This window comes from Amblyraja radiata, chromosome 5, assembly GCF_010909765.2.
Source record: "Amblyraja radiata isolate CabotCenter1 chromosome 5, sAmbRad1.1.pri, whole genome shotgun sequence".
In the NCBI taxonomy this organism is placed as follows: Eukaryota; Metazoa; Chordata; class Chondrichthyes; order Rajiformes; family Rajidae; genus Amblyraja; species Amblyraja radiata.
In genome coordinates, this window is record NC_045960.1 from 56,990,505 (window position 1) to 57,016,139 (window position 25,635).

The following is a 25,635-nucleotide window of genomic DNA, read 5'->3' on the forward strand; positions in this document are numbered from 1 at the left end:
TCAATTTTTAAGGTCTATGGAAGGTGGCAGAACAGGCATTGATAGAGCTCAAGTTTTTAATGGAAAGCCTTTATAAACCACTGCAGTCCATCAGGATAAAACCACCGTCCCAGTCATTCCTTTAATCTGGTGTTGAGTTCCAAATGTCATTCGAGTTATACTGAACCATGGAAGTGGAGAACTTTTAATAATATTTGATTATTCAGATTAGTGTATCAGCAAATGCTTGACAGATTGCAGTTATTTTGTGAATTCCAATATTCTTCTATTGCCACATTGTTTAAACTTGGTTGACAGCAAAAAGAACTATTATATTGACAAAGTTTATTTAAGTAGCATTTGGATTTTTATACCATTCAGTCTAATTTTAAATCCAAAATTGCAAAACTATGTAGAAGCACAGAAGTTGTGTCATTTTGAGTGTATTAAAATGTTTAATACATCCCTTGGAATACAAATATAGTATATTCTGTATTGTTCATTAAGTTAACACACAATACAAAGGGGTGCATATGGTACAGTCAGACTGGTTGTATTCAGTGCAAATATTGCAAACACAAGGTAATTGCGAGTTAACTTTCAGTAGACGACTGTAGATACACAGTTGATAAAGACTAAGTGCATTATTACTTCATTTAATGATTTGTTTGGACAACCATGAAATCAAAGCTGTCGATGAGCAAAACATAAGAGATTAGTGGCATCATTTTAATGGAAAACTGAAGTGTCCATTTTGGCATTGGTCCATCTTCTTATGCCTAATGGAATGACTTTTGCCCATTACTCAGGTCAAACTAAAATAAATCTACAATAGTCTGCAGATCTTAGCAATTAAGTTATGGCAACCTGGCAGAACAAAAAAAATATCCAAATTATGTTTTGACCTGAGCATTTAAACAGTGGCATCTGAATTAGTGAAGCATGGCAGTTTGAATTACAAAACAATTTCGATTACATTGTTAGAAAGCACATATTGCATATTTAATTCCTAAATGTATTTGAATAAAGTATTTGTCTTCAGTAAATAATAAATGTTGATGTTTAATGCTAACCAGCATTCGAGTGCAATGACTTTGCTTAATCTTCTGACTTCATTTCTTCACTGTTGCCCAGATAATGAGTCCCACCACCACAGCAAGGATGAGCAACACGATAATTAAGATGCAGATTTTCTTACGGGATTTGCGCTATGGGAAGTATAACAAGTAAATTTATATTTAAATAAAATTGAAAGTGATAAAAGAAAAATTTAATGCAAAAAATAAAAGCTTATTGCATAAGAACTAACATTCTGCGATGGATAAATGAATGACTCCCTAACCGAATATAGGGTAAATTTGCTGGATGAAAAAAATTAAGGAATGCAAGGTGTGAACTTTTTAACAATTTGCAATAAATGATTTGGACGAAGGGACCAAAGGTCTGGTTGCTAAAGTTGTTGATGACACAAAGGAAGTTAAGAAATTAAGTTGTGAAGAGGACATACATATGCAAACAGAATATTAATAGGTTAAGTGAAGGGGTAAAGATTTGCAATGTCTTATGAGGAAAGGTTTTGCAAGCTATTTTCCATTGGAATATAATGAGCAAGATATAACCTGATCGCAACAGGGCCAATGCTTAAAATCAAGGGATTACCAATTTAAGACAGCTGAGGTGATTTTGTATTCCCTTGCAGAGTTATGAGTCTATGGAAGTTTTTTCCTTAAATGGACATTGGAAGTGGACTTCTTGAATATTTTAACAGTAGTGGTAAATAGTACCTTGATAAGCAAGTAGCTGAAAGCGTTGAGGTATAGGCAAATTGTGTTGTTGTGGTTCAATTGGATCGGCTATCATCTTATTAAATGGCTGAGTAGGCCAAAGGAACTCAATGTGCTCCTAACTAATTTGTTCAGATTGTGTTCCTAAAAAACACACAAATTCATCAGTATGTAGATCTTATGTAGAGATTAAACACTGTACAATAAACTTCGCATAATGCAGGCGAACAGTTTCGCAGCAGACCATGATTATTTTGCTTTGAATTAGATCAAAAATAATGAATGTTTTCCAGGTGTAAATTTTCATTCTCAAATGCCATAATCCATTTGTTATTCAGAAAAGGCCTTACTTGATATTCAGCTGCCCTACTGAGTTGCTGGTTTGCTTCATGAACATGTACTTCAGCAGTTTCCACATTGGCTTCAATGCTGTCTACAAAAAGAGTAAATAATCATTGAAACTAAAAAATATTAATATGTTCAGAAATTTAACCTGCACTATTAATTTCTCAATTCGTCCTGTCATTACACAATGCTCACAGTATTGTTACCCTTCAAAGTATAGTCACTTGTGAATACATATAATAATTAATTACAGTACAGTTATGATGCCTATAGACAGATAATGGGGAGATTAATATTAAACAGACACTTCCCTTTTCGTTTCTAAATGGAGCAATAAATCTTATTACCTCAGCTTAGCATTTCATTTAGAAAGTGAGAGCATTTCATTTAGAAAATGAAATGCCAACTTGAATTACGTACAAATGTTTTGAATAGCAGTGAATTGAAGCCCATAACTCCTGATTCTGGGTAATGCAGGAAAAAGGGAGCAGTATGTTGACATATCCCACATCAGGCAGCTTGCTGTTTCTGTATAATCTTGTATTTTTCCATTACACACCAAGCATGTTAGAATTTCACAGTTATAGACATATATTTGGAACTCATGACTCCTATATTTTAATTGCAGATAGTTACACATATAACTGCACTATAATTTATGGACTTTAATACCAGATTTTTAATTTAGAGAAAGATCAACTTCAAAATGCATGCCATTCATATCACTGAATCTCAATTTTCTTTACTTTGCTTCTCGGGCTTTTTAAAAGTTTGCCCTTATTTATCCTGATTATTTTAATTGCTTCCTTCACAAAAACTTTAAATATTGTGACGTTGAAATAAACTTTAACCTAAAGCCCCTGTCCCACTTACGTGTCCTTGGCATGCTAATTACGCGACCTCATGGTCGCGTTGACGCGCGCCGGTCCCGCGAAGGTTGCGCGCGATTTCATGCGCCCGCACAGCCGTCTGGAGCGCGTGACGTCATTTGAAGATGGACACAAAATGCAGGAGTAATTCAGCGGGACTGGCAGCATCTCAGGAGAGAAGCAATGGGTGACGTTTCGTGTCGAGACTCTTCTTCAGTCTGAAAGTCTCGGCCCCGCTCTGGGAGTAGAGTGGGGGCGGATCCGGACTGCAACGGCCGTGAGCCCCATGCAGAGTTCGGCGATCGTTTGCCTGCTTCTGCTGCTGTTGGAGGTGAGACGTTGCGTCGCGCCAGGGTCTTGGGCCTGTCCCACTTTGGCTGTCAGTTACGCGACAGGCCATTGGCACGCGAAGATCGTTCGCTACAAAAATTTTGGTTCCCCGCGCGATGTCGCGCACAACTACATACCCCTCCGCGCTTCTCAGTGGGACCGGCCATACGATGCCCATGCGCCTCAACGCGACGACGAGGTCGCGTAATTTGCGTGCCAAGGACACGTAAGTGGGACAGGCCCTTTAGTCACCAAAAGCTCACACACAAAAAAGTACTTCACGGTTTCCAATTATAGCCCCCTAGTGGTAAGACTCAGCCCTCCACAAGTCTCAGGCTTGAATAGCTAGTGCACCAATCCACATATGCCTTGGCTTTGACCTGAGCTCACCTTTTCGCTTTCACTTCTTTAAATTTCTTTGCATAGTCCATCAACATATCTCTTAAACACCTAGCCCTATTAACCTGTCCACAGGAATTGTTCCATTTCACATGATTCAGACATCACTCAAACACTTTTTTTTTATCAAGATTTAACTGTAAAATGAAGTTTAGTATAAATGCAGAATTTTGGCTGACAAGCAGGATGGACATATCAAATGTTGGAAGGCATAGCTTTAAAGTGAGAATAGTAAAGTTTAAAGGAGATATGTGGGGCAAGTTTTGTTTTACACAGAGGGCGGCGAGTGCCTAGACACACTGCTGGCGATATTGGTGAAGGCAGATACAATTATGGCATTTAAGGTATTTGGGAATAGGCACATGGATAAGCAGGGAATGGAGGGATATGGATTATGTGTAGGCAGATAAGAGTTGTTCTTGGCATCACGTTCAGCACAGATATTGTGGGCAGAAGGCACTGTCCCAGTTCCATGATCCATGTTCAATGACATAGGGCAACATCAACAAGTAGTTTTTATTCCTATCATTTTAAATTAGCTGCTAAAAGGCACAATAGGATGAGGAGACTGTGGCTATGCTAGTCTGTGCAGCCAACTGCAACAAGAGGTGAGGAGAACTGAACTGGAGGTGTGAAATGATCAGGATATATGAGGGCTGGCAACAGATGACCTCAGGCAGGGTAGTTCCCTGGTAAGCCAATTGTTGGCTGGGGAAGGTGTGATCTCAAGAGGGATACATTGTGCAAGCTGTGGAACTGGTTAAATTACTAAGGTGGAGGAAGGGGAAAGGGGAGGACAGGTGAGGGAAGTGTTAGTAGAAGTTACTTATAATTAAATAATTCAAATTTTATACCACTAGGTTGTAAACCTCCCAAGCAAAATATGGGGTGCTGTTCCTCCAATGTGCATGTGGCCTCACTCTGGCAATGGAGGTGGCCAGGACAGAAAGGTCAGTATGGGAAGGGAAGTTAAAGTGTTAAATTTTAAAAGGGAGTTAAAAAGTAATAAATTCTAGAAATACTACAAACTACAAATAATTATACGCCATCTCAAAATTGATCAAAGATACTGTTACTACCAACAATATTTTCTATATTTTTTAATTGCTGCATCTATATAAAAAATAACACAAGACTACACAATCAAAACACAATTGGAAAACCAGATGCTTACCGACTAGGTCTCCTTGTTCATGAATCATCATTCCCAAGTCTTTGAATATTTCATTAATATCCAGGATATCAGACTGAAATGAAGTGGCATTATGTTTATAGCAGTTTATTAAATTTAAGAAATGCTTCAGTAACATCTTCTAGTTCAGAAGATTCAGCAGATTATTATGGAGAGAGATTGGGTAGGCTCAATTTGTTTTTTCCTGGAATGAATTAGACTGATGGGTGGCTTGACAGAAACATACAAGATTATGAGAAACATACACAGGGTAGATGGTCAAAATCTTCTTTCCATGGATGGGGTATAAAAATAAGAAGGCATAGGTTTTGGGTGAGAGGAATGAGTTTTAAAAGGGATCTCAAGGGTTAGTTTTGTTTGAAAACACAGAGTGGTTGATACCTGGAATGCTCCGCCAGTAGTGGTAGTGGGATCAGATACAATTATTATGTTAGACATAAAATGCTGGAGTAACTCAGCAGCATCTTTGGAGAGAAGGAATGGGTGACGTTTCGAGTCGAGACCCTCTTCAGAGATGGTCTCCAGAGATTCTGTCTATCCCGCCGAGTTCCTGAAGCATTTTATGTCTATCTTCAATTTAAACCAGCATCTGCAGTTCTTTCTTACACAATTATTATGTATTATGTTTAAAGGGCATTTAGATCGATACGTTAATATAGACAAATGGGATCAATGTAGATGGGCAAAAAGATAGGCATGGGCATAGTGGGTCAAAGGCCCTATTTCTGCCATACAGTTTTATAACTGTATATTTTATTAACATTCTGGATAAGAGAATATGCCAAGAGGCATGTATAGGGATCCGGAATGTTGAATTGAAAGAGCCTAACCGCACATGGGTTGTACATTTGTTGCAACCCTGTAAATATGAACAGGGCTCCAGGATAATGAGCAAACAAACCATCACAACATAGTGAAGAGAGCCATACAAGTTGGTGGAATGAAACGTTGTGATAGGGGAAAATATATTTACAGGAATGGATACTGGATGGAAACTGTTCACTCTAGTCACAAACTTGTAGGCTGTGATGCCCATCGAGTACCAGGATTAAGGTCATTTCCTCAAGTCTAAGGAGGAAAGGTGTGGGAGAGGATAGATCCAATAGGCACACATAGGACCAACAAAGGAAGTACAGCAGATGGGTTTGAGCAAGCAAGATCTAAATTAAAATAGAACCATCGTAATAATCATTGAATTACTACCCGAGCTATTTGTAAATTGGTCTGTGATCAATTAGATTGGAGAGTTGAATGTGTGGATCAGGACTTATGTGGGATAAGTGGATTTTAAGTCTTGTGGCAATGGCACGAATATTGGGGGAAGAGGAGCTGTTCTATTAGAGTGGTCTTCACTCGAATTGTCTAGGACCAGTGTTCTGTCAAATTGAATAATTAGGGCTGTAGACAAGGTTAAAATTAAATGGTAGAAGGGGTATGGTTGAGAGGGGAAATTTAGAAAGTTAGATAAAACGATACGGCAATAGTGCAAGAATGCATTGTGCACAATGAAAAATCAGTGTGGTAGGAACAGACAGAAATGAGGCATAACTGAAATAGCAAATAAAGCCAAAATAGCAGATAAAAGTAAAAGAGAAAATTAAAAAGTCTATTTGAAAGCACATAGCATTGACACCAATTAGATGAATGATAGCACAAACTGAAATGCACAAGTACAATCTGATGGACATTTTCAAGGAATGATTATGGCAATCAAAACAAGGAATTAAATATTGCAACAAAATACAAAGTGTTGGGGTAACTCAGCAGGGTAGGCAGCATCTGTAGAAGGAATGGACAGATGGGGACCTGGTATTTCCATACCCGTTCCAATTACAACCTATATATGTGATTTTAGCAGTAACGTAAATGCAAATGTAAATTCAAGTCCTAAGGGGTCATAGATTTCTCTCACTATTAAAATTAAATGTATTTTGGTCCGGGGGCCACTGAGAAACTCACCAACACATCAATGTTGTAGTATTAACATACAAGAAAACCAATAAGTAACGTGTATGTAGACACACAACTGCAGATAGGCTGTGGGCAGTGCTTTTTTGTTTGTTCGTGACCCAAATCACCTGAATTTTTAACATATTGTGTAAAATTATTATAGAAATCATACCTGAAACTCGTCAAGAACAAAACCTGCACATATTTTTAAAATATGAGGAAAAACCTCAAATTTTCTGAGTAGTAATTGTCCAATCAATGTACGTTTGACATTGCGTCGGACGCCAATTGACCAATCACGCACTTTGTTTCATGGTAGCTAGGCAGCGAGCACCCTGGGATCATGGCTGCCTCCTAATTACATCAAAACAACAGCAAGGTTTATCCTACTCCTGCACCTATTGTCTATTGTTTCGAAGGAATATAGGTAATGCTAACCTTGCTGGGAGGGTCGTGGCTTCACAAGCTGCACGGGCAGTGAGAAAACTTCTTCAGCGCGTGGGCGCCTCTGACCAAAGATCCTATAGGATCTTTACCTCAGAGCTCGTGATCTGCAGAACAAAGATCCTATAGTGGAGCTGAGCTGTAGGAGCTTTGCTGCAGAACTTTCTCGATCTTTCTGCACCTTTTGAAGAACGGGGGGGGGGGTGGGGGGGCTAACGTACCTCATGGAAAACTGCAAATGCGCGTTGACAGCAGCTGCATTAATCCAGAGCGGGGGTGGGGGGGGGGCAAGAGGAAAGGCATTGTGAGGTCAGCAGCTGGGCAACCTTAATTTATTTTTAAATGTCAGTTTGGTTATAAATATTAGTAAATATCTCGGAAAATAATTCACCAAATTTATAGGGGATTGGATTTTTGAAATCATAAGGAAAATTTCTACCAGAAGATTTAAAAATTTCACTCTTATTGTAACGTCAGCAGCTGGGCAGCGGTCAGATTGAAAAAAAGGTCAGATTAGTCAACAATTTTAATTAAAAGGTTGGGAAAATAATGAACCAAATGTACAGAGGATTTCCTAAATCACAAGGAAAATCTCTACTGGAATATGTAAACATTTCCCCGTTTCAACATCTGGTTTTCGAGGAAATACGTTTCAAATGCAAAATGACACACACACCCACAGTTTTAATAGATACTAGACCAAGTGCAGACCCGTTGGGTCTGTTCCCCCAACGCGCGGTTGCGGGGGGGGGGGGGGGGGGGCGAGTGGGGGGAGAGAGAGAGAGAGACATGTATGTCATGTTTTATACTTTGGCAATATAACAATGTTTTTTAATCATGCCAATAAAGTTTTTTAATTGAAATTGAATTGAAAGGGGAGAGAGAGAGAGGAGGGAGAGAGAGAGAAGGGGGAGAGAGGGAGAGAGAGAGGGGGAGATAGAGAGAGAGGGGGGGTAGAGAGAGAGAGGGGGGGGGGAGAGAGAGAGAGGGGAGAGAGGGGAGAGAGAGAGAGGGGGAGGGGAGAGAGAGGGGGGGGGAGAGAGAGGGGGGGGGAGAGAGAGGGGGGGGAGAGAGAGAGAGGGGGGGAGAGAGAGAGGGGGGGAGAGAGAGAGGGGGGGGGGAGAGAGAGAGGGTGGGAGAGAGAGAGGGGGGGAGAGAGAGAGGAGGGGAGGGGAGAGAGGAGAGAGGGAGAGAGAGAGAGGTGGGGGAGAGAGAGAAGTGGGGGAGAGAGGGGAGAGAAAGAGTGGGGGGGTCGCAAGGTTTTTTTCAAAGCTCGCTTGCCCGCTCACAAGGTTTTTTTCAAAGACCTTGCGAGCGGCGCGACTGGCAGCGCGTTCAGTTTGCAGCGGGAGGGAGGGGTGTGACTTCACTCTCTGCGCCGGGGGCAGGTTTCCCAGAGGGCGTAATGGCCGCGAGGGGCACCTTCTCATCGCGTGCCCCGCGCAACGATAACGGCCGCCGCCACCATGTTCTACCATCGGGCGGGGGAGACGGAGAGGATTCAGAAGCAAGCCGGTGGCCTCCGATGACCGGCTGTGACCTCCGGTGACCTCCCAATCTGCAGAACGCTCGTTCTTTCTGCGCAGTTTGAAGAACGGAGGGGGGGGGGGGGGAAGAGTGGTAATGTACCTCCTGGAAAACTGCGCATTCGTGTTGACAGCAGCTGCATTAATCTAGAGCGGGGGGGGGGGGGCACGAGCGAGCTGGGCCACGAGGAAAGGCATTGTGAGGTCAGCAGCTGGGCAACCGTTATTTTTTTTTTTAATGTCAGTTTGGTGATAACTTTTAGTAAATATCTCGGGAAATAATTGACCAAATTTATAGAGTGGATTTTTGAAATCATAAGGAAAATTTCTACTAGAAGATGTTAAAAATTCACTGTTTTTGTAACGTCAGCAGCTGGGCAGAGGTCAGATTTAAAAAAAAGGTCAGATTGGTCAACAATTTAAATTAATAAGTTGGGAAAATAATGTACCAAATGTGCAGAGGAGTGGATTTCTAAAATCACAAGGAAAATCTCTACTGAAATATGTAAAAATGTCCCCGTTTCGGCATCTGGTTTTCGAGGAGATACGTTTCACAGGAAAAATGACACACACACACCCACACAGAGTTTTAAAAGTATATAGATATGATATGATATTAATATATGGTTTAAATAGACAGCAGCACGGAATTAGGCTCCCCATGGAGTAATATGAGCATTGGACACTAGATGGCGTGTACTTTTTCAATTTCATTTTCTAATTAGCTTAATTAATTATTGTGCAACTTTTGGCACTGATGAGTTATGACCCTTTTATATTTTATCTAAAGCTGTGCAAAATTTCAAGTAGTTCCCAGAAATGGGTCACGAAAGTTAAATTCTAGACACATTTTCGATGCTCGGCCCACAGCCCAAGATGCAATACAAAATAAAACAGAATGTGCTGGAAAATACCTGACCTGCTGAGTTACTCCAGCACTACTTTCTTTTAAATAAATGGTTTCAATCCACATCACATAATTCTCAGCATTAGAAATATTGTGCCAGAAAAGTGTTACCCATCAAGTCATCTAGTGAAAATACCATCAAGCATTATCTATTACAAGCAACATACCTCCAGTTGCTGAATAGCATTCTCCCTATCTTTAATGAGCTCCAGGTCTTCTTCTGTAATCCCATCTTCTACTTGATCTTGAAACTGATTCGGACTACAATATAAAACATTGAAATCAAGTATTAATACTCAAGTCATTTAATTTATGCTACTCTCCACCCTACCAGACTTTAACACTTCATACTGTGTATCTGAAAGCTGGTTATCTCTAACCTTATCGGTTCATCAACCTGAAATATTTACTGTTCTTCCCTCCAGATCTTCAAATATATTCAACTAAATCAGCCACAACAAAGTCTGATGGTGATCAAATCTAAACAAATGATAAGATTCAAGTTTTACAGCCAAGAGACAAAGTGAAAAGTTAATATTAAGCTATTTCTGCTGATGCCATCAAATGTCAATATTGGGGGGGAGGGTCGGGAGTTGGAGAGAGCACATTATAACTAGAACAGCTATATTATGTTGAAGAATTCAGCAAACCAGAAAATTGAATTTATTATTGAACTATTTAAAACCTTTTATAAAGTGCAAAATACATAAACGTAAATATAAACAAGCTTCACATGTATACATTTATTTTGAAAAGCACAGAATTTAATTTAAGAAGTTAATCCATATAACTTTAAGAGGTGAGGGAAACATTAAACATAAGGTAATGCTTTACATCTTATATCATGAAATATAACTCCTATTTAAAATAATCTCAATAGTTTTGATCAATATATATTGTCATATCTGATTAGCTATTTAATGTCCCCGCACAAAATGAAACCCCTTATAAATATGTACAGTCTACTGTGCTGTTTATGTATTTTTCAGTCCAACTAAATAAGTTGGCCTATGAAACAACGCTACTCTGAATTTCATTATTTGGTGTAGGTATTGGTCATCAATTGAATTAGAACAATGTAATTGGATGGACTGCTGCAAGAAAATAAATGTTGTATTACTGTATACATAATTGGTGCAACTAAACATAATATTTACGTTTCAAGAGACAGCAGAATCTCGCCTCTTTGACTGTCAGGCGCACCCGTCTGAAAAATAAATAAAAGATGGGAAAAAAATTAAATGTGCATCAAAATATCCAGTGATACATAGTGCGATGCACAACTATGTCATACATTTTATTGTAAAGTTGACATGCTGATTGTTTCTTTAAAATCTGTACAAATTTTCTCAGCTTTTGCAGGGAAACAAATTGATGATATCAGGTTCTATGATGTATGACATTGGGAATGAAGGGCCTGTTTCTGTGCTGTATGGGTCTATGATTCTAGTGAGGGGTGCTTGACTGAAACCTACAGATCCCGAGGAATCTTGAGAGGGTTAATGTGGAGAGGATGTTTCCAATTGTGAGAAAATCCAGAACTAGGAACATTGTTTAAATGTAAGGAGTCATCCATTAAAGACTGATGAGGTAAAGTTTTCTTTCTCAAGAGCATTTCTCTTTGGAACTCTCTTCCTGAAAGTAGTCTTTGAATATTCATAATGCTGGGGTGGATAGGTTCTTGATATAGTAACATGGGTGGGGGGGGGTGTTGAGGGGAAGGGGAATTGAAGGTCACCTATGAATGAATGTCGAGTTGAAGTTACAATTAAATAAATCGTGGCCTCCTGCTGTGGCTAATATGCATGTTAATTAGAAGTTGGAAGCCACATGGGCCTTTAATGGCTTGTCCTGCTAATCAGTAAGATTGTACAGCCGCCAATTCCACCATTCCAATCCACTTTCAAGGCCAGTTTTTTCTGGTAGCCACATCAAACCTTCTCCAGTTGATGATTTGCAGCTTCTATCAAACTGGCATGTTCCCATTATAAGTTTAATAAGAACCCAAAATTCTGTAACATCAAAGCAAAAAAAACTGTAGGTGTCGCAATTTGAAAGTCAATTTAAGCGCCTTGAGTATTAGAAAGGCGCTATATAAATCCCATCCGTTATTATTATTAAAGTGGCAGATCAGGCATGTTTGACCTGCTGTACATTTCCAGTATTTTATGTTTTAGTTTTGGGAGCATAACTATTCAGGTTATGCCAATATTCCAAATTCTAGTAATATATAAGCCATCCTTCCATCAAGTAAATGTACGGAAATTCAACCTGGGACCTTTATTTGACCACGCATCACACTGCAAATGCATATATCTCTCAATTCTTGAATTTAAATTGGTTTTCACTTGAAATTACAATATTGACCGACAGTGAACATGGGAAAAATAAATTATCTGACGCCGAACAAACCAGCTTTAATTATAAACAAGATGTATATATTTTCCTTAGGGAAGCTATTGATATTTTCCAACTTGGCTCTTGTTTATGAAAAACCTTTAACACCTAACAGAAAATACATTCATCTCAATAACAGGGGAGAAAAACTATTATTAAAATGCTCAAGAGACAGATTAGTTAATTAGTCCAATCAGAAAGCAATACATTTAATATCTTGGCACAATAGTTCAATCTCAATATTCTGATTGCTCATGTCTCAATACTGAAAGTGAAACAGTGGAAGCCATTGTTTACAGACGACTTAAATGCTGTTTACACAATAAACAGGTTGTCAAGTTTGCCAGAATATACAAAAATAACTTATTTGAGAACTACCCTATTAGGCTACATGGGCCAGAACATTCGATCCACCAACTAGAAGTGGATTTATTTTCAGGTAGGAAGGTGGCTGGACTGATGAAGTCACTTACTGATCACGGAGCTGATGCCCTCTCTACTGCTCACTCTGGTGAAGTCAGTCCTCAATCATGTCACTGGGAGTGCAGGATCACCCACCCATCAACGGTTAACTTTTGTTGACAGCGATCCACAATTATCTGCAATCTTTCAGTACAACTGAACTGCTGAGTAGTGAAAGTCTCTGGCTGCTTTCAGTGCATAAGTGGTATGTATAAACTAACCAATAACCAACTAACCAATACTCAACATTTTAAGTCACACACAGGAAAAGACAAATATTGAATCAATGCAAATGTATCTAAAACGTAAACTAGAGACATGATCAATATCTTTAAAATAATTGTCAATATGCTGCTGCTTCATCATCTGCTGGTGAAATTTTAAGTTTTGAAGTTGGGTCAAATCTTAAAATTCATTTTCCACACATAATGTTTGACCTGCTAGATGTTTTCAACATGTTCTGTTTTATTTCAGGTTTCCAGCACCTACATATTTCATTTCCAAAATTTCAGATCTCCGGCACCTACAGTTTAGATTTTCAAAATGTCAGTTCTGACTGTAACAGCCCTTTTTAAAATGCTTTCACATTATTCATAAATACAGGAATGCCACTGATTTTCAGGAAACTGATGGTCCGGCACCTTCTTTAAGTCAGACAATATTACAAGGGTGCACAAGAAATATCCTCTGGCCCCACGGGCGGCCGCCAATCTGACCCTCATCGGGACATTCGAGGTCAACTCATTAACTGATGCCCGTGTAAGAAACACAAATTTTAATGTAAATTTAATTTACATTGAATATTTGTTTTATTTAGGTTTCTAGCAGTTCATGGTGTTTTAGAGACAGGGGGGGGAGGGGGTAATAATTAGTGGGTCAGAGGTATATTGCTGAATTGTTATTGCGTGACCTTTGTTGGTCCGGCATAACAGATAATCCGGCAAGGCTCTGGATCCAAGGGTGTCAGAAAATCAGTGTTGTACCTGTATCTAAAATAGTTAGCATTGATGATAAAAATAAAACAGATACACACGTGGCAGTAAATGTGGGTTTGGTGATACTAATTCTCCTCTCCAAGCAACACAAGCACAAGTTGTTCCTTAAGCATTCCAGAGTCCTTGCTATTTCTGGATCGGGCTGATATAAAACATTACACTTAGAAATAAATATCTTACCAATGAAGAACTAGACAGGGGAGGCCTATAAGGAGCATAAAAGGTGTAAGGAGGTGAAGTCACAAAATATCACTGGCAGGCAAGTTTGAGGTAAATATGAAGCTATTTTATGTATATTAAGGGCAAGAGAATAACCAGGAAAATAGTAAGGCATATTAAGGACAATAGGGGCGATCTGTGCTTGGAGCCAGATGGCATAGGTGAGGCCCATAAGTAAATGAATACTTTTGAACTGGTATTCACAAAAGGAGTGGACATTGCAGTCCAAGGATTCAGTAAAGGGCAAGGTAAAATGCTAGGCAAAGTCAGGTACTTGGATAAACTCCCAGTGCCACATGACATTTATCCCACGCTGCTATGCGAGGCAAGGGAAGAGATTGCTGGGGCTCTGAATGAAATTCTTAAATCTTCGTTGGCCACAGCAGGGCTCTCGCTTAACTTTTTTTCCCTGTTGCCAGCCGGGCAATCTTGGCAGCTTTTTAGGTTGCCAAATGACAGTTTAGGTGGTCATTTAAGACGGTTTGCATGAGGCGTGCAATAATGTGCTCAGACGAAGCGCGTAGTTACCAGTCGGAATTATACGCAATGAAGCATTCACATATTATTTCTGCTTCAAATAAAGTCACAAACTAAACATATTCACCAATCAAGGCATGATATATCCCACAATGACATGCAGCAAAATTATAACAGTATCTCAACTCTTTTTACACATTGCAATTAATGCAATTTCTATTAGTTCTTTCCACTTCCAAACAAAAATGTGGTTGGATTATTCAGCGTATGATCAACCTGTGTCAATAAATCCTGGACCATGGTAACATATATGCGTACGTATAGTTGTGAATGTTGCTCATTAAATAACTACAGTGCTGATACTCCATATTAAAAGCCGTTAAAATGAATTCTGTAATAACGTGTCAACGGTAGCAGTGACAATCGAACACTGCGGTTTTAATGTTTCACGTGTTCACAATTTAATTAATCCATCTTTATGGATTAAAACAAATAATAACATTGGGAATTAAAACACATTTGATTGCATTCCGTTATCAAACAGTCAATATTCGCTCTGAAAACATTTCCAGGACAATAGGGTCAGGGAAGGGGGTGTGTGTGAATCAGTGCGGGGTGGATAGATGGCGGGGGGGGGGGTGGTTAGAAGGCAGTCGGTGCAGAATCGATGGATTGAGGCAGGTGAATTAGTACGTGTTGGTTGGACTAGGTAAAATTGTGAGGGGAGAGCACGGGGGATGTCAGTGGTGTTGAATGGGGGGGTTCAGTACGGGATGGATGGGGTAGACAAAAGTGCTGGAGAAACTCAGCGGGTGAGGCAGCATCTATGGAGCGAAGGAAATAGGCAACGTTTTGGGTCGAGACCCTTCTTCAGACTGTTCCCCCCATTCTTCTTGAATGGGAGGATCAGTACAGGATGGATGGGGGGAGATCAGCGCAGGATGAATGTGGGGGTGGGGGGGGGGGGTCAGTACAGTGTGAATCGGAGGGTCTGTGCAGGATGAATGGGGAATCACTACAGGATGAATGGGGGAAGGTGCAGGGTAAATGGAAGGTGGGTCAGTACGGGATGAATGCGTGGATTAGTACAGGATGGATGGAGGAGGTGCAGGATGGATGGGAAAGGGGCAAGTACAGGGTGAATTGGGGAACCAGTGTAGACTGGATGGGGGGGGTGGGGGGGGGTATGGCGGCAAGAGAATTAATGCGAGGTGGATAGGGTGATCAGCGCAGGATGAATAGATGGGGGGGGGGGGGAGATAGATGGGGAGGGGAGCGCAGGGGATGTCAGTGAGGACTGAAGAGGCGGGAATGGATAACAGTGCGGGATGTAGAGGAGGGGTCCCAGGATTAAGGGGGGGGGGGTGGAGGGGGCGTACAAGAGAGAGGGGGGAGGAGGGGGGGGGGTTGGGAGGAAGGAAGGTCAGCGCTCCTCGGACAACATCGCCCACTGCCTTGGCCGTTGGGATTTCCTCGCCACCGCCTCCCTCCTCCGCCAGCCAACAGCAAGGTGCGGGGCCGAGCGGTGCAGCTCAAAGATCCTATAGCTACAGTATCTTTGGTGCAGCTGCTTCAGAAGTGTCGGAGCGAATGACGGGTCCCGCACAGACTCCGTGCGGGTTTGTTTTGAAAGCGGTTATCCCGTTGTCGGATTTGCAAGCAGCGGCTCCATCTCCTCCTCCTCCCTGATAGCGGCCGCTGCTTGCAAATCCGACAACGGGATAACCGCTTTCAAAACAAACCCTCCAGCACGCCGAGGCCGCCCCCTCCCCCTCCATCTTCCCGGCCTCGGCGTGCGGGAGGGTTTTTTTTTTTAAAGCGCCGGGTAGTGGATTTGCAAGCAGCGGCCCTTATCAGGGCGGGCGGGGTGCGGGGGCACCCGGGCAACCGTTAATTTCGAGCCCTGCACAGGCAAGGTACCAGAAGACTAGATGACAGCTAGTGGGCCCCTTTTCAATAATAAGGTTAGCAATTCATAGTCACAGCAGTATTTATAATACCCATATCAAATCAATAGTATTTAACAAAGTAATTATCGCGCTGACAAAGTAACCAGTAGATGGACAATGAAGGTATACAAAAATGATGGAGAAACTCAGCGGGTGAGGCAGCATCTATGGAGCGAAGGAAATAGGCAACATTTCGTGTCGAGACCCTTCATCAGACTGATGTGAGGGTGGGGGGGGGGGGGGGCGGGAAGAAGAAAGGAAGAGGCGGAGAGTGGGCTGAGGGAGAGCTGAGAAGGGGAGAAGAAAACAGGGACTACCTGAAATTAGAGAAGTCAATGTTCATACTGCTGGGGGGCAAACTGCCCAAGCGAAATATGAGGTGCTGCTCCAATTTACGGTGGTCAGATGGAGTAAAGAAAGAAAATAAGATGGAAGAAATGAAAGGCTTGAATATAATGGTGCAAGGCTCGTTTATGTACTTGGTGTGAAGACATTTGCCCTGGTAAGAGAACCCAAGACAAAAGGATTCAAGCATTTAAAAAAAAGTTGATGAAGATAATCAAAGTAGCCAAAATGTTGACGGGTGAAGCAAACTTGAAAAGATTTAAAAAAACTCCTACCCCAACCCCCTTTTCTCTTAACTTCAAGTCTCAAGGTGAAAATATGAAGCATGAAAGAAATGTTAAGGCATTTAGAAAAATGCAAATGTAGAAGCATAATTATTAGCTTACACCAGTTTATGGGATTGAATTGCAAAAGCTTGTCATAGAAACATAAAAAATAGGTGCAGGAGAAGGCCATTCGGCCCTTCAAGCCAGCACCGCCATTCATTGTGATCATGGCTGATCGTCCCCTATCAATAACCCGTGCCTGCCTTCTCCCCATATCCCTTGACTCCACTAGCCCCTAGAGCTCTATCTAACTCTCTCTTAAATCCATCCAGTGATTTGGCCTCCACTGCCCTCTGTGGCATGGAATTCCATAAATTCACAACTCTCTGGGTGAAAACATTTTTTCTCACCTCAGTCTTAAATGACCTCCCCTTTATTGTAAGACTGTGGCCCCTGGTTCTGGACTCGCCCAAAATTGGGAACATTTTTCCTGCATCTAGCTTGTCCAGTCCTTTTATAATTTTATATGTTTCTATAAGATCCCCCTCATCCTTCTAAACTCCAGTGAACACAAGCCTAGTCTTTTCGATCTTTCTTCATATGACAGTCCCGCCATCCCAGGGATCATTCTCGTGAACCTACACTGCACTGCCTCAATCACAAGGATGTCCTTCCTCAAATTAGGAGACCAAAACTGTACACAATACTCCAGATGTGGTCTCACCAGAGCCCTATACAACTGCAGAAGAACCTATACTGAAATCCTCTTGTTATGAAGGCCAACATTCCATTAGCTTCCAGTCAAACTGTCTACTCATTGAAAACTGAGCATTTCCTGTCAAGTAAACTAATAAAAGACACAAAAAGCTGGAGTAACTCAACGGGTCAGACAGCATCTCTAGAGAAAAGGAATGAGTGAAGTTTCGGGTCGAGTCCCTTCCTCGGGTCTGAAGAAGGAGCTCAACGCAATACGTCACCTATTCCTTTTCTCCAGAGATGCTGTCTGACCCGCTGAGTTACTCCAGCTTTTTTTTGTCTATCTTCGGTTTAAACCAGCACCTGCAGTTCCTTCCTACACCAGTAAACTAATGCGGCGAATAGCTTTTTAACCCATAGTAAGGGAATCAAGAACCAGAGGACAGAGGTTTCAGGTGAGAGGGAAAAGATGTAATAAATCCTGGCATTTACTTCAAGAGGGCTGGAATAGAAAAACAGGGATGTAATGCTGAGGCTCTATAAGGCGCTGGTCAGGTCGCATTTGGAGTATTGTGAGCAATTTTGGGCACCATATCTGAGGAATGATGTGCTGGCCCTGGAGAGGGTCCAGAGAAGGTTTACATGAAGGACCACAGGAATGAGTGGGTTAACTTATGATGAGCGATTGACTGCACTGGGCCTGTACTCGCTGGAGTTTAGAAGAATGAGCGGGGACCTCATTGAAACTTACCAAAGCAGTTGGTGTATTAGTTTCTGAAACCGTGACAAAAACAGTTGAGAGCAAGGTGTTGAATGATGCACAGAGAAATTCAAATGAAATTAAGATTCCTTTCCTTATTTAATTTCAATGCATGATCAATACTTACAGACAGATGCGAACCAGCACGTACTCTTGCTACAAATTCTTTTTCCTTTTCAGCAACCTCTCTTTGAATTCTTTGGAAATTAGTCAATGCTGCAGTGAATTCAGCAACTAAACGATCTTTCTGTAGCTTTCTTTGACGCTAAGACAAAAAAACAAATGTGTATTTTATAGTAACGTCCATTTTGCAAATAAAATTGTACACAAGCTATGGCGATTAATCCAAGATATCATCAAGCCAATAGTCATAGCCACAAGAAAATATTGCAAAGATAAAGCAAGCACAACGGCTGTTCTGTCATTTAAGTAAAATTATTTGTAAAGGGAATTTTATGTATTAAATTTGAAGTTACCCAGCTACAATGTTTTAATCAATGCTAATTAACATTTGCCATTGGTTACAGCCTTGTTTGGGGCTATCGTCTTTGGACTGTGGTTGCTTTTTTTAATGTTTTAATAATATTCTATTCATAATTTTTATTTTAAAACCTTGAATAAATCAGAATTCAAAGGCATAGGCAGGTTATTTTAACATAGTAAAGAACCTCACCTGTTCAATTACAGCTGCTAATGATCCGAATTCCTTTATGTGCTTCTCTGTTTCCTTAGCCAGATGATTGACTAATTGTTGCTTCTGCTGACTAGCATTGGAAGGAAATATTTAATACTAATTATCATTGCAGTAATAATCAGGAAAAAATACAAGATAACATTTAGGCATTGCCAGTTGACCAAAAAATAATTAGGCAAAACACCAAATGATCAGCACCACAAAACAACTTACACCTAGCTTGCATACTTAGATCTAAAACTTAATTGTACATACAAGTTTATAGTGGCATTGCTCTTAATTGTTGAATATCAGAAGGAAAGTTTGATTTTGATTTTGCTGGTATGCGATCACTGGTTAGTACTAAACGGAACAACAGGTTAAAGCCTCTATATCTTATTGTTTTGGGTAGACTGTGACCTCGTTGAAACTTTATCCTTCCTTAAATTACCAAAACAGCTTAAACCTCACTTCAGATGAGGAATTAGTATTCATGCATCATACTCACAGTTGTTTCCGAAGTTCTACATTATCCTGAGGTTTTCCAAGTTGGTTTAAAATCCTTTGGATTTCTGCAGCTGCCATGAAAGGTTCTCAAATTAATATAAAATTAATTTTTAGCAAATGAAAGCCATGAAATTTAAATAACATTTTACATGAGGTAGAATTGATCCAATTTATATTTACACATGCAACATGTAAACCAAACATAGTTCTGAATTTCAGTCAGTGAAGGAGGAACAGATCACAACTTGCTGATACTTGTTTAACAACTTATTTTATGCATGCTTCTCAGTACGTTTCCTCTAAATCCAGCATATTTTCTAGTATTGCTTGTTCTAACAAGAAGATTTGAAGCATGCACACACAACAATATTCTACAGATTGAGTAAGTATCCTCATTTTAGAGCACAATTAAGTATAAAGCAGAAATAAAAAAATTGGAGTGTATCAATACAAATAATTAAATACTAGACTAAGTGGGACCCGTTGGGTCCCATGTTCACATGGGCGGGCTGGTCAACCGACGCAATATTCCACCTCTCCACCAATTCCAATATTGGTGGCCAGTGGGGGGGGCTTTCTGGAGCGCTGGTATGGGTTCTTGGGGTGGCAGCTCAGTCCCTCAAGCCTGATGTGCTGGCAGCTCACTCACGGCTGGTGGGCTGGCAATTTGACTCATGGCTATTCCTTGAAATTCCATTTCAATCAGGGTGCAAGGCCACCAAATTCAAATCCATTTTCCTACCATTTCAAGCAGGGTGCAAGGCCACCAAATTCAAGTGCAGTTTCTTACCACATCGAGCAGGGTGCAAGGCCACCGAATTCAAGTGCAGTTTCCTACCACTTCAAGCAGGGTGAAAGGCCACCGAATTCAAGTGCAGTTTCCAACCACTTCAAGCAGGATGCAAGGCCACCAAATTCAAGTGCAGTTTCATACCACTTCAAGCAAGGTGCAAGGCCACCAAATTCAAATAGTTTCATACAACTTCAAGCTGGATCCAAGGCCACCAAATTCAAGTGCAGTTTCATACCACTTTCACCAGGGTGCAAGGCCACCAAATTCAGTGCAGTTTCATACCACTTCATGCAGGGTGCAAGGCCACCACATTCAAATGCAGTTTCATACCATTTCTTGCAGGGTGAAACCACCATAAATCCACACAAAACACCAAACTCACAGTTCAGTAGACATTCAGTGTGTTCAGTTGATTCACAGCTCAGACAGAGTCGTGACCTCTCCCTCCCCCATCATGCAGAGACTGAGCCACACCCACACTTCCGGGTTTTATAACCCCTCCCCCTCCCACCAGAAAAGGTGTGGCCTTCATGGCGTGATTGACAGGAGAGAGATTCTCAACATTTTTTAAACACTAATAACACTTTTATTTTTCATTGATGGGAAGAATCCTCTGCACCTGCTGAGAGGAGGGGGACTGAGTAAGATGGCCACAAATCACAGCCGTAAGTGGTAGTGTTTTATCTAAAATCAATATACAGTGCAAACAGGAAGTTACCCAAAGCACCCAAACCACCATTTGCAGTATTGCCTTTTAACTTCAGCCCAAAGCACCCAAACCACCATTTGCAGTAGTGCCTTTTAACTTCAAGCCAAAGCACGCAAACCACCATTTGCAGTCGTGCCTTTAAACTTCAAGCCAAAGCACCCAAATCATCATTTGCAGTAGTGCCTTTTTACTTCAAGCCAAAGCACCCAAACCACCATTTGCAGTAGTGCCTTTTTACTTCAAGCCAAAGCACCCAAACCACTATTTGCAGTAGTGCCTTTTTACTTAAACCCAAAGCACCCAAACAACTATTTGCAGGCAGTGCCTTTTTACTTCAAACCAACCATATTTTCATTTTCAAACCACGTTAAGGGGACTCACAGTTGAGTAGACATGTGTTAAGTGTTATTCAGAGCTCAGAGAGACGTGACCCTCTGGCTTCCTCCATCTTGCAGAGACCGAGTGAGGCACACCACTTCCGGGTTTTATAGTTCCTCCCCCCTCCCACCAGCAGGGGCAGCAGAGAGAATCCCAATTTTTTTAAAAACATTAATATCTCTCTGATTTTTCATCGATGGGGAAAATCCTCCGGTCCCGGAAGGCGGAGGGGGGCTCTGAGCGAGGTGGCCAAAAATGACGGCCGTACCTGGCGGCATTCTCTCGGAAATCACAGCACAGCGCGCCAAATGCGGTCAAGATCAGACTTTTAGTAATATAGATAGCTGAAATTAAGTTAGCAAAATGACAAATGAAAGAAATAAATCCACAATACTAGTTTATCAAGGAAAAAGCTCACTTTTCCAAGATATGTGTTTTCATGATCAGAATTATATAACGCGCAATAAAAACTCATTCTTGCACTCCTGAATAAATTAGCACTGGGGGCAGAACAGTAATATAGCTAGTATTCCTGCTATCTCACATCTCCAGCAACCCAGGTTCAATCCTGACCTCCAATGCTTTCAGTATAGATTTTGTGTATTCTCTCTGTGACTGCATAGTTATCCACTCACATTTCAAGTGGGTTGGTAGGTTAATTGTCTACTATAATGTTCCACTGGTGTAATGTGTGTTGTAAAATTGACAGTAATGTGAAAGGATAGGTTATGGTATGCCGGTTTTCCATATGGTATGCTTGCTTTCAACAGGTCAGGGTATTGAGTATAAAAATCACAAGGTCATGATACAGTTTTGTTGGACTTTGGTTGGGCCACATTTGGATATTGCATGCAGTTCTGATCGCCACAAAAAATGTCGTGGCTTTGTGGGTGCAAAAGTGGATTATCAGAATGATGCCTAGATTAGGGGGGCATTAGCTACAGGGAGTGGTTGGTCAGACTTGGATTGTTTTCTCTGAAACACTAGAGGTTGCAGGAGACCTGTTAGAAGTATATAAAATTATGAGAGGCATAGATAGAATAGCAAGTCAAAATATTTTTCCCAGATTGAAAAAATCAAATACGAGAAGGCATAGCTTTAAAGGTAAGAGGGACAAAGTTTAAAGGAAATGTGTGGGGAAAGTTGTTTTTACAGAGTGTGACAAGTGCTGGGATGTGATGTGGGAGTGATGGTTGAGGCAGATTTGATAGTGGCATTCAAAAGACTTTTTAATAAGCATATGGATATGCAGGGAATGCAGAAATATGGAAAGTGTGCAGGCAGATAAGAGTTGGTTTTGGCATCATGTTTGGCACAGTCATTATGGGCTGAAGGGCCTGTTCTTGTGCTGTACTGTTCTATGTTATAAAGGAAATTAACAGGGGTATGGGGGCTCTTATTGCTCTGTGGGATGGCATTAACTCAATAGACTGAACGATTATGTCATAAGGAAATAGGAATGCAACATGTTCAACCACTTCCATTGTATAACTAATGGTCAAGTTCAGCAAATTTACACCACTCTGGTAATTTCAATGCTGAGTTTGTTGATAAGAATTTCATACTGCTGCTGCTTGAGCCCAGAAACAAACTTTACAAGCATTCCATGCACAAAATTAAATGCAAGGAATAAGATGACTGCAGAAGGACCAATATCTTTATATAAACAGTGAATGTTGAATTCACCTACAGGTTAAGGATGGGGAAGAATTTATGCAATCTATTGAGAAGCTATTACAGAGGTACACAACAGAAATGGAGATAAAGACTCTCCAATTAACTACTGGGCTCTGAAGTGTCTCAATTTGCAGTCCTGTAACCAACTTTCTCTGCAATAAACAACAATATTGTTTTCCATTACTTCATAACTAAGTTATGTTGTTATGTTGTTTTTGATTACAAGTTGTCAATAGAAAGATACTTCAACTTACAATGCCATCCGATTTTCTGAATGTTGGAAGTTATTACATGGGAAAGCTGCTCTGCATCTTGAGATGGATCACCAGTCAAGAAACTACCGTCCTTTCCGTCACGAGACATTGCTGACTATGTTTGAATCTAATCTTCACAGAGTTGACTAGCATCAGGAAGTCATGTAATTTTCTTGTGGTGCTTATTTTTGGCCTCCGAGAAACATACTGAAATAAATATAAAAATATGAAAGGATTAGTGAGAGTGTAGAAGAAAATAACTTGAAACTGTCAGATGGCAAGATAGTCATTCACAAAAAAAGGACAGACATATGGAGTTGTGCAGGGCTGGTCCCGACATCATACTCACCAATCAGCTGGGCAGGAGGCGGGCCGACTGAATTTGGACGTCGCACGGCGTCGGGCGGTGACGTCATCACGCAACGGTGATGTCATCGCGCAATACGTCGTACGCCGTCAAGACGCTGCGTACGATGTCGAGGCGCTGTGTACGGCCGTCGAGGCACTGCGTACGGCCTCAATGCGGCTGCGGGCCGACAGGCCGTTGTCGCGCGGGATTTTCGGACAGTGCAAGATTTTTGCCCTGCACAACTTCATATGCCTCCGCCGATCGAAGTGGGACCGGCCCCGCGAGGCCGTACGCCTCAAGCGACCATGTTTGGTCGCGCTAGACGCATGCTATCGCATGCTGGTGGGACAGGCCCTTTACTTGCTGCAGCACAACAGAATTTCTAAACATAGGACACTGTAAACAATATGAAAAACGAGAGAAAAAAAAGTTCCGTGTATATATACACATACCCACAAGTACACACACACATATGTATCTCTATAATATTAAAAGTCTCATCTTGTATGTATGTATACGTGTTTGTGTCATTTGTGTCTTTCTACCTTCATCAAAACGCCACGCGCTAGCTCAGTAATTTTCACACTATTAATTACATTAACCCCGTCAACAAAATAAACTGCTTCACTTCACATTTCGTGCTATATTTCACAACATAGCGTTTTAAAAATAGCGAAAACTAACTTTTTAAATGGCAAACCTTCAACCCGCTTCGAGAAACGTTACAAAGGAGGGGGTGGGCAGCCTTCAAGGGGGAGTGGGCGGCCAGCAGCTTCCAGTGATGTCAGGGGGAGGGCCGCCTTTAAATTAACGTTCCGCATTTTCCGACCCAGCCTTCTACCTGCGACACCCTGGCTGCGGTTTTACCCGGCCATCAAGGAGGCATCGAGACCGCGGCGGTGATGGAGAAATCGAGACCACAGCGGTGAGGCCTCGCTCGGGTCCACGCCCGCCCGCAGCCTCACTCAGGTCCTCGCCCGTCCGGGTCCTCGGGTCCACGCCCACCCGTGGCCTCGTTCGGGTCCTCGCCCACCCGTGGCCTCGTTCGGGTCCTCGCCCACCCGTGGCCTCGTTCAGGTCCTCGGGTCCACGCCTGCCCAGCTCCTCAGGTCCACACCCGCCTGCAGTGAGTGCTGGAATATTGCGTTGGGGGAGTAGACCCAACAGGTCTGCACTTGGTCTAGTATATATATATATATATATATATATATATATAAATATATATATATATATATACATATACATATACATATACATATACATACATATATATATATGTATATGTATATATATATATATATAAAATACACATACATAAGCACACACATACATAAGCACACACATACTCAAAATAACAGACAATAGTAGTGCAATAATAATAATAATAGGGGTGAAATTAGTGTGTCTGGGACCTATGACAATAAAACACTCTTGACTTGACTCTTGATATACAGAGGTGAAATGAGTGTGTGGCCAGAATGGTGTATGTCTCTGATGATGTTGGCTGCCTTTTTGAGGCAGCGACTCTGATAAATCCCTTCGATGGTGGGGAGGTCAGAGCTGATGATGAACTGGGCAGTGTTCACAACATTTTACAGTATGAAGCTCTTATTACCTAATGTTAGGACTAAGTAACAGCATCAAATCAGTGTCACTGTTGGTTTGGTAAAATGGATGACCTAAGATATTTGCATTTAAGTTTTGGGGGAAAAACTATTGCTATTACTTGAAAGGTAAGTCCTCAAAGTCCTTGAAACCATTACAATTTGAGACATGCATTATTCCAAACACTATTCACATTGATCAATTTGGCCACTGCCTACAATGGTGCATTGCTCTTGACAGCTTTGCAGATATGGCCTCCCTTTGGTAGTAGCAAAACCACGTATTTAACATGACAAAAATAACCCAGCCCTCCTGTTGTACACCTTTATAATGAATATTTATAAGAGGGAAGGAGAGAAGGTTCCTAGCTGTATTACCCCCAAATTTAGATACTTTTTG

At 41.2% G+C, this 25,635-nt stretch overlaps 1 protein-coding gene across 3 annotated transcripts in view; it reads right to left on the reverse strand.

The window, feature by feature from the left end:
- Positions 1 to 309: 309 nt before the first annotated feature.
- Positions 310 to 25,635, reverse strand: part of stx7 (syntaxin 7) — a 46,108-nt gene continuing 20,782 nt past the window's right edge. For all 3 annotated transcript variants that reach the window (XM_033021287.1, XM_033021286.1, XM_033021288.1), the window contains 9 exons: positions 23,283 to 23,489; positions 19,473 to 19,542; positions 18,965 to 19,055; positions 18,419 to 18,556; positions 10,883 to 10,932; positions 9,893 to 9,986; positions 4,881 to 4,953; positions 2,114 to 2,196; positions 310 to 1,187 (listed from right to left, as the gene is read on the reverse strand). In XM_033021287.1, the coding sequence (XP_032877178.1) occupies positions 1,092 to 1,187; positions 2,114 to 2,196; positions 4,881 to 4,953; positions 9,893 to 9,986; positions 10,883 to 10,932; positions 18,419 to 18,556; positions 18,965 to 19,055; positions 19,473 to 19,542; positions 23,283 to 23,391 (804 nt within the window). In that variant the 5' untranslated portion in view covers positions 23,392 to 23,489 and the 3' untranslated portion in view covers positions 310 to 1,091. The remainder of the gene's footprint in view (positions 1,188 to 2,113; positions 2,197 to 4,880; positions 4,954 to 9,892; positions 9,987 to 10,882; positions 10,933 to 18,418; positions 18,557 to 18,964; positions 19,056 to 19,472; positions 19,543 to 23,282; positions 23,490 to 25,635) is intronic.